Consider the following 10538-nt stretch of genomic DNA (forward strand, 5'->3'; position numbering starts at 1 on the left):
AATTAACTTTTCTTAACTAAAACTCGGAAACTAATCTACTGTTCTAGGCAAGCAACATTTGTTAACATTATAAAGCATCTAAACTTAACAACATGCTACATGCTTTTAGTATTAACTTAACAATGAAACATGAATGCTTTTAGTATTAACTTAACAATGAAACATGAGTGCCTTTTAGTATTAACTTAACAATGAAACATGAGTGCCTTTTAATAGTATTAACTTAACAATGAAACATGATTGATGAGGGATGAGATGAGAGTGTTAAACTGGCACCTGAAAATAATAAATGTTAATGGAAAGTTAACACTCTCCCTCAGACACAGAGGATTTCAACTGGAACATGTGCACTGTTAAATGTGTCTTACATGTAAATAATGTGGATTATGCCAACACCAGTTTCTATGTCAATATCTGAAAAGCTCAAATAATCTTCATTGAACTTTAAATACTGCTTAAGCTGATCTTTTATAAATAGCACAATTATTCTACCACAAGCTGCAAATCGCCTTGTTTATTACGTAATCCTGACATAAGTTATATGCATAAATAGCATCATCATTGTCATATTTAACATTATACCATTCTCCAAAGCTGGGAACCACTGATATCAGTTGTGAATAGGTCTCGGTCACTCATAATAAAACTCAAATCAAAGTTGAACCAGCCCGAGGCGTACACACTCTGTCACGGAGTCAGTGAGTTTCTTCTGAAAATGAATTGAATACAAATGCACTTATTTTTTAAACAAAACCATTTGTTAACTCAGTTATACACATTACTTTCAGGTTTGACACTGGAACCAATATTTGTGCATGATAAATGAGAAGAAAGCCTTGCCTAATATTAGTTTTGCTTTTTTTAGATTATATATTTAACATCGATTGCAAAAAAATGTATGAAAAGTACGAACGATTTTGAGTACAGTACGAAAAGGATATCACAAAAATGCATCAATTTATCAGACAAACAAATAAGATTCAATAAATGCATACATGCAATAACTCAATATAACCAACCTGCACCAAACGGCAATATTGTCATCTACCAGATACAAATCGCTGTTGCAATTACGAAGTAATACGCATTAATTTTTGTTTGCAATCGTTCCGGAAACGTCCACATTAGCAAGTGCTCGATTGGCAGGGGAGGTAATTTTATCCATTCTTAACTCCCCTCGCGGTCGCGCACCAATATTGAAAATAACCTAAATTCACATATATTACGGTTAAATACGGTGTAAATGTTACCCATTTTATTTAGAATAATGATCAAACTTCATTAAAACCACAGAAAGATCCGCGTATATGGCCGTTTTCAACAAAATCGCGATTTGTTTAGTTTTCAAACCTTATTCTCCCTACTAAAAATCAGCATTTATATAATATGTAGGTCATATACGCCATATTTGGACTTAATCCCACCCATTTATGCTAATATTTCATTTGGTTAACCTTTCTTTTCTTCGCAATGACGCATATAAAATATGCTAAATTTCCGGGTCAGGTTTTAGCGAAAACACTGATTGCGCAATAATTGGCTTTGCACATGCGCGGTTGACGCTATTATCAGGGTCTAACAGCACTTAGTGCTTTACTAAGACATGTCCCTGCTGTGACTCAACATACTTAAAAAGTATCAAATGCCAAAAGTGACATACCGTATTATATCATGTATAGGACGCTAGCATAGATAGGACGCAGGCAAAAAAATAGTTGGAAAAACGGGTTAAAACCCTTAATATATAAGATAGGACGCAGCGAAAAAATGTCAAAATCGGAGCCGAAAAATTGAGGTTGGTCAAGTATTTATAACATATATTGAAGTAAAAAAAATGTATATAAGGCATATTTCGATAACTGTCTTGTGTATTTCGATAATTATCGTCGTATTTCGGTAATTTAGTGTACACAACAATGATATAAGTCTTGACATTTTGAGAACATTCACGCATATTATAAGACTTATACAATTGCTGTTATAGTCCTGAAACGCCTTCTGACTGACAGTCAACCGTTGCAATAGTTCCACATGCCTTTTGAATGACAGTCAACCGTTGCAATAGTTCTGAAATGCCTTCTGAATGACAGTCAACCGTTGCAACCGTTGCAAAACTGTGTATTGTCAAAACTGATGATTGTTTTGATAAGGCTTGTCGCTGCGCGGATTAAAGCATGTCAGGCATAATTAATGCGTGTCAGTAATTATCCTTGCCAGCGGAAGGCACGACGGGTAAAGTGCGAACAAACAACCATACGGTATTAACATCTCAATAGTTCGTTCTATGGATGTTTTTCTAATGACAGACAGCGGGTGTTTTTCACACCTTCGCACATTTGAAAAAGATTTGATAGTGACAATAATGCTACTTTGCGTTATGCACATTCTTTTATTATTTTTTAAAAACAGTAAGATACAACAAAATGTTTTGTAAAATATCGAAACATTAAAATCATCAACAATGATTAATTGATATTTACCTCCTTTCCCGATTTTCCGTTGCCGTTATAACTCAAACCAGTTAAAAGTGCTGACTCACATCGAGTTTTTGTGAGTAGCGTCCCTTTTGTAAAAAAGTAAACACTCCTGTTTGTTTTCAATTTATTTCTCAATAAATCATTTTAAAGTAAACATTTCTGCGTGTGTTAACTTGCGTGATTTTACCTATGTCAGTTGTTCTCTTTGGTGACGCAGTACAGATACTTACTTTTACCGCGTTCTTCCCCGGTCCGATATTTTCGACCTGAAATGGACTTGGAAAAAAACAGATGCAATTCTAATAGCATAGAAAGGACGCAGGCCCTTTTTAAGACAAGAATTGGAGGTAAAAAAGTGTGTCCTATGCATGATATAATACGGTAATATAGAATTGTTTGCAAATTCCAGTCAAATCCAGATATTAGAAGCTTTGATGAAACTGGGGGTCAAGAGATCCCCTGGGATATCCTATAACTTAGCGAACTCTTATGTTTTTAAACATGCCAGGTGTAAAGCACTTATAGGATAATATTCCTGGGGTTCACCTGTTGAGTGAAAATTTTCTGTCAAATTCAGAATCAGCGCTCTGACTAGGCTGAAAATTTTGGGAGAAGTGACTTCTCCCTTCAGTCAATTTAGAGAGAAGTGTAGTCTAAAATAATAGACGTGTTATACGGGATTCTTCCAATCCCTAACGTCTAAACGGGAATGTGCAAAAAAACGGGGGTGTTTTAAAAATATTGAAATTGTTTTAAGTGAAGTATTTTATGGTTGAAATTGATCATAAAGAGTTATATTCATATTTTACCATGTAAGTGAAATGTTATTTTGCACTAAACAAGCATTTAATGCATTAAAACAAGTTGTTTACCTTTCCAATAAAACAAAAGTTGACTGACACAGACAACAATTATGCGAAGGGGAACAACTCGATACAATCGTAATAGCTCGGCCTCCTCCGACAAAGCTTCGAGATAGACCTCGTTATACAATCGTAACAACTCCGAAAGAATAAAATGAAAAAAAGCCGTCAAACTCATAATTATAAGTTGGATATTTTTTTTTGTGTGTACTTAACTAATATAAAATAACATTATCTGGTAATATTTCTTGTTTTTATGATATTTTATATACGCTATATGCTTTAACCCGGAATCCTGATCGGAACAACTACCCACTTTTGATACTAAACAATTTGTACGTGAAGGATTTGCCATATCAAAAATCTAAAAAAAAATCCGTCAACGTACAATTATTTGGACTAGGGAGAAGTGGGGAGACTTTAGGGAGAAGTGATACTTTTCCTAACACCTGATACAAAAACTATGCCATACCTCACACCTTTTCAGTTTATATTCACATTCAAATTGATTGCTATAACTATATAAAATAATGTATCATTTTTGGCTCGGCAAGTGTATTTGTCAATGTCACATAGTTCATCTCCAAATAGCATCTTAAATGAAATAAAAAAAACGCAAGACAGCTAAGGATTTGAAACAATCACAATGACCTTATAAATGAACTGCCAATATAGTAGGGGGGGCGAATCTTATTTTGGTACAGTGATTTTTTTACTAACAATTTGACACCGAATATCAGCCTTTTCACAATCGCCAAAAAAAACGCTAAAATTCCCAAAAATGTGAATAAAAATTCCCAATTCCCAATAGCTTCTTGTGAACAAAGTGTTTTTTTATTAAATCGGCGTCAAAACTCGTAAAAGTTGTGTAAAACTTTGAAGATTTACATGGAAATCTGCGATTGCGAATTCGCATACATATTGAATACCGAATGACAGCTTTTATCGATACCGATCAAGTAGACGCACGCTCCTAATGTAAAGCGCTGGCCGCAAAGCACTTAGTCACGCGGAGCAAAATGACTCAGCCAAATTTGTAAACAATTTGAGATGTAAAGGCAAGAAACGGCAAGTATTATCAGAATTTTTTTTAAAAATCCACGCTGCCGGTTCTCCAACAATATTTTCCGCCTTTAAACAGATATCATTTACCGAGTTTAATTTGATAGAAATAAGCATAAAACATGGCATTTCTACCTTATGAACATTTAGTAGACCACCGTCAATCTTTTAGCAATCATTTCATATTTTTTCGCTTTCTGCTTTTAAATACATGGTTACAATCGTGTAATCAATTAATTCTTTTCCATAAGTGCATTATCTATTCTAGTAAGTAGTTTAAGGTTTATCAGTCAAAATTGAACTTTGTTATACATGTGTATGTATCGATTTTGAATAAGAGTGTCACTTTAATAAATATGCAATTATCAAAATTTCATTGTTGTCTATTTTCATTTTATTGTCAATACAGACACTTAATCAGACTGTATGTATGAGTATAGCACTATTGTATATCATAATTAGAATTTTAAGGTTTTGTTAATTTTTCACAATTTAAACTTAAATGCGCTAAAATTTCACAAAAGAAAAGGCATGGGCTGTTTCACAAAAAAGAGAAAAAAATCACTGTGGTATGTTCAGGATAGGGTACGAATGTCACATTCAGCTACAGTACACTCAACGAGTTAGACCCACTTCTCGCTCACTCCGAGGGATAAAGTCGATGATCGCGGGTTTCCTCCGAGTGTAAAACTGTTGCCCTCGCCAAAATCCCCCCAAGTTCTTCAGAGTGGCTGGCTTACCGCCGAGTTTAATATGAACATTGACAAATGAGAATCGTCCGATTTTATGATCCCGCGGCGGAACTCCCGAGTCTAATCAGATAAGCAAGAAATCATTCTTGTTTAGAAGTTACTTATTTTTATGCTTATGCACATTGTTAAGCGTAAAAGATTCTTACATGTACCAACGTTTAATTTGTATTTATGTCCATAAACGCCAATTGAATATTGTCTTGAATTATAAACATTGAAGTTATTGCATCATAAAGCAGCCGACTATTTACGAGATTCTGAACCATGACCTCTGACGTCAAGTGCGTGATCAATACAATGTAGGATATACTATTTATTATTGGTGGTTAAAAATAGCTATGATGTTTCATGGAATTTTCCACAGAAAACGAGGCAAGAAGGCCTTCAAAACCATGCGCTGTGAACTTGGAACGCGTGTTTGACCTCCTGATTTTCCGAAAATGTGTAACCTAGAATTTCTCGGAAGAAATATGTTTATCAGTCATTAGCAAAAACACTTTTATAAGATGCGTGTGCAACTAGTGAAATATGACTGCATTTTTGTGGTAAGCTAACTAAATGCAAAACGGGCAGAGGAAAAAGAATAATAGCAATTTACTTGAGCCGTCGTAATCGGTTGAAAATTTTAATAAATAAAATAAATATAACTTTAGCGTAGATTCTTATCTAGTGTCCGCCGAGTTTTGCCGAGTTCGTTATTCTTCGGTCGACTGATCACCCTCCGAGGGCCTTAATTTCAAACTCCGAGGAACGCGGACAGTCGATAAAATCATTTTGTTGTCCTCGATAGCAAAAATCCGAGGAGGGAAACGGAAAGTGGGTCTAACTCGTTGAGTGTTCTGTATAAAAAAAACAGGAATTGTCTTCTTTCTTTGGGTGCTTTTCATGTTATTTTAAAACAGAAGTGGTACTTAATTTAAATTTAACAGTTTGGTATTTATCCTGTGATGATCAGCGGTATCGCAGTTAATTTGGCACATGGACCGATTTCAACAGTTCTTTAATTTGTTTAATTATGTGTCTCCTGTTGTCTACCACGTGTTTAGACCAATTACAAGTGTCCGTCAATATCGAGTGTTCATGGTAGTAGAACAAAGTTGCTGATCACTTTGGTCTGATGGTTATCTTTTCATTGGGGTATTATTGGGATACGTGAATGACAAACCAGGTTTGTGTATAACAATTTTTACATATTTTACTGAATTTGACGTTTTGGACCAAAATTATAAAAAAAAAAATGTACAAATATTGGATTTTTCAACCATTTTCAGCATGGTCAAAATCAGTCAAAACCGGCAAATTGTCGGTTTTAAGAAGCCCTGGTTATTCGACAGTATTATGGAGGAAAACCTTAATTAAAAAAAATCCACTTTTAAGCAGTGTTTTAATTATTGATTACTTCTTTAAAAAAAGGTGAAAACTGAGACGGACGTTACCCCTACAATTCAAGATGGACTGAGATCAAATTTACTGGTCATGACTGTTGGATTGATGGGTTTCGCAATGATTGCCCTTCGACTTGGGAAATTTCAGACAGATGTCACCTTAGTCTGGCTTAGAACAAAATCTTCATATCGGCTTCTATTTCTATAATTATGCAGTTATTGAGTTTTTGGGTAACAAGTATCTACTTGCTTCATTGTATGAATTTGAAGTTCACTTTTTGATGTATAGATATTCTAAGACTTAGAAGATTTTTTTCTGAGGGAGGACTTTATGCAACTGTTTGTCCCCTTTTTAAGATACAATTCTGCTTGGTTGTGATTTCTGCTTTTAAAAAATTACTGCAATTTTGGGGTTTTAGCCAGGATTTGAAAAGGAAAGGTTGCTGCAGAAAAGGGACAGGGTGCTAAGGTTAAAAAGGGCACATTGAATCGGGCTACATGTATTTTAAGTTTTAAACAAAACATAAGAAATAATTGAGTCATGGGCGTTTAATTCTATGAAGGCAGAATGGTACCCATGCTGGTCTCCATGAGAGCAGAAGGGTGCCACTGAAAAAGGACAGTTTGCAGCACCCTTTCATACCCTTGTAGCTAAAACCCTTAATTTCATCTGAAAGATAATTGAGGTCAGCAGTGATTCATGGAGCTGCAGTGTATACATATCATATCATGTATTTAACTTTACCCGAGTATATCTCTGTACATCTCATTTTTAAATAGATAAAGCTTATCACATGTCTTGTGACAAGCTTGAACTGTACCTGTGATAACATCAATTAGTTTTCTATACTAAAATATGGCTGCACTTTGTTGGCTTGTTTTTATTGCTGTAATTGTGTGGATTCCTGTTTGTGATGGGGAAAGCCCTGTGTTCATGTGTCCATCCACACGTTCAGTCCACAGCGGTGTGAACGTTGCCCACCTTGAAGTGAATGCGGTGGGAGTGGGGAGCACCGTGATCCTACAGATGGTGTCCACAGAGTGTCATACCTGTTACCTACAGAATGTCTCCTACATACCCCCAGGGGTGAAAAACTGCTCTGTCATTGTGGACACACGCTGGCCAGTCAGGATGGCTATTATTAGCAACAACAGCGATGATACCTTGGCTAGGAACTGTACAGATGTTGACAGGTTTACATTTCTAGAAGGTGGACAGTATTATATTTTTGTGACACGGAAAGATTCAGTTATTAATTGCCTGAAACCAATGCTTCAGAATTCCCCAACAGACAGTAACATTGCTGTGTATGGGGCTCTGGGAATATTTGCTGGAATTGCTATAATATGGATTGCCATAAAAAAAGGAAGGAGATGCTGTTTGAAGTTGATATCAGAGATTGCCCCGTCAGAGGGTCTTGCTGATGCTAATATTGTCACTGAAAGAGATCTTGGCATGCCTACAAATACAGCTTTGGAACAAAGTGGACAGAAAGAAAAAGTGAAGAAGGAACGCTTAAAGTCTTTGGATACTTTCCGTGGTATCTCACTTGTGATAATGATGTTTGTAAACTATGGCGGTGCTGACTATTGGTTCTTCAACCATTCAAAATGGAATGGGCTTACAGTGGCAGACCTAGTGTTTCCCTGGTTTATCTGGATCATGGGAACTGCTCTGGCCTATTCATTCCAGTCCTTGGCACGATCAAATGCAAGCCTTGGTTCAATGTTTGTCAAAATCCTCAGAAGATCGCTTACCCTTTTTGCACTTGGAATTCTTGTCAATAGTGGAGGTTCACATAACTTTCAGCACTGGAGAATAATGGGCGTCTTACAACGGTTTGCCCTCACATATCTGGTGACTGCTTCAAGTCAGTTGGCTTTCATGCTCAATGTTAACAAAGCGCCCACTAAGTTTCCTCTGATTAAGGATTTAACCCTTTACTGGAAGGAGTGGATAGTCCAGCTTTCACTGGTTGTCCTCCACCTGAGTTTGACCTTCTTCATGCCCGTACCGGGTTGTCCCACAGGCTATATTGGGCCGGGAGGACTGGCAAATGATGGGGGTGGCAAAGATGTCTTCAACTGCACTGGCGGTGCTGCAGGGTACATAGATGAGCAAATTTTTGGAGTTTCCCTGGTCTATGGCTCTCCAACAAGTAAAGAAATCTATGACAGCACTGTGCATTATGATCCTGAGGGCCTTCTTGGTACACTGAATTCATGCTTCTTGTGCTTCTTAGGACTTCAGGCCGGAAAAATACTGATAATCTACCGTGATGTGAAGTCTAGAGTGACACGCTTCACTGCCTGGGCTCTGGTTACTGGTATCATCAGTGCTATATTGTGTAAAATGAGCAAAAATGATGGCTGGATCCCCATAAACAAGAACCTTTGGTCACTTTCGTACATTCTAGCCATGGCATCTATGGCATTTGTGCTCTTGACATTTTGCTACATTGTCATTGATGTGTACAAGTGGTGGAATGGCGCCCCATTTTTCTACCCGGGCATGAACTCTATAGTGGTATACGTGTGCCATGAAGTGTTTAGCCAACCATTCATGACTTTCTGGGATATAGAGCCTCACTCTCATGCTGTCTTCTTCCTTATCAATACTTGGGATGTGACATTCTGGATCATGTTGTCATTCTTTATGTACTGCCATAAAATTTTCATCAATGTTTAAAGACAATGTATGTTATATCTTCTTGTTGCTGTGACAGTATTGTGTGTTGTTCTTCAGGATTTATCCTTATCACTGTTTTTCAATAACCATGGTGCATGTTCAAATACATACATAAATTTACAAACTAAATGTTTGTTGTTTTTATGATCTTTATTGAGCTGTTGGTGAGAAATGAATACCAGTGTTGAAGGCAAACGATTTAACGTAGAAGGTAAATTAATATAAGTACATTTCTTTGCTTAAATTCAGTGCCAAGAATGGAACAAAACAACAGATCTCATGTCGAATGCCTTGACCCTTTGAAATCCTGTATTTTTTAAAGTGACATCTAACAAAACTTGTTTTTTGTGTGTTTTTCAGATCCTTGTTCTCTGTGACTGACATCCTAACACAATGGTAAGTTTAAAATTGAAATTATGTTTTTTTCTGGTTTAATCACATAACTATAATATGACTGGGTCTTGACCAATTTTTGAGTACCATGACACACAATACTTGCACAATGTTTTATTTTTATTAAATATATATATATATATTTATTTTATTTTATTTTTTCAAGTGCGCTAGTAATTGTACACTCTCCATTATCTTTGCTCTATTCAGCCTTGATAAATCCCGCAAAAGTAGCTTGAACTATCTTTTAATTAACTGCATTTCTCGTTTTAACATATGTGTTTGATTTTCAGCCACGACAGATTCAAGAAATCAAGGACTTTCTCCTGACAGCCAGAAGGAAGGATGCCAAATGTATGTACTGTTGTTGTAGCTTGTCTGTCTTGAACAAAAAGGTCCCGGTAGTGTCATAGCCTTGGTGTTGTCAGTGTCCGCACTGTTAGGCAAAAACTTAAAGCATGACCAGAACTCAAAAAGCATTCGAGATGATTAATAATGTTCTGCTGCTAGAAGTTACCTTATGCACATGTATAGCAATGAGCATGGACCATAAGTCTGCCTTTATTCATTGTTAAATACACTTTTATCATTACACTAAACTCAAAAGTGCACATGTACACATGTGAAGTAAGGTCTACAGGTCCTTGTTTTCTGTGATTTTTATAGCCGATACTTGATTATGTTCCCTATCATCAGCATTGACAAAAAGCGTGCTGTTTTTCCCCAAATGTAGATAAAAAAATTGTAAATGTTCTTGTCTCATCTATCGCTTTATAAATTTTCAAGTAATAATTCTTCATTTGATGAAAAATTCCTGCAAAATGTTAACCTTAAAGAGCTCAACAACTGTTCAACATACACATATTTTGCTCAACAACTGTTCAACATACATGTATTCAATCACACTGCTCAACAAC

General features: G+C 36.1%; 1 protein-coding gene across 1 annotated transcript; it reads left to right on the forward strand.

Moving 5' to 3' along the window:
• The first annotated feature begins 3542 nt into the window (after positions 1–3542).
• LOC128245600 (heparan-alpha-glucosaminide N-acetyltransferase-like) lies at positions 3543–9618 on the forward strand. Its single transcript, XM_052963808.1, has one exon. It carries the CDS (start codon positions 7396–7398, stop codon positions 9226–9228), a length of 1833 nt encoding a protein of 610 aa, XP_052819768.1. The 5' UTR covers positions 3543–7395; the 3' UTR covers positions 9229–9618.
• Positions 9619–10538: the final 920 nt, after the last annotated feature.

The sequence above is a fragment of the Mya arenaria genome, chromosome 2 (genome assembly GCF_026914265.1).
Source record: "Mya arenaria isolate MELC-2E11 chromosome 2, ASM2691426v1".
Classification (NCBI taxonomy): Eukaryota; Metazoa; Mollusca; class Bivalvia; order Myida; family Myidae; genus Mya; species Mya arenaria.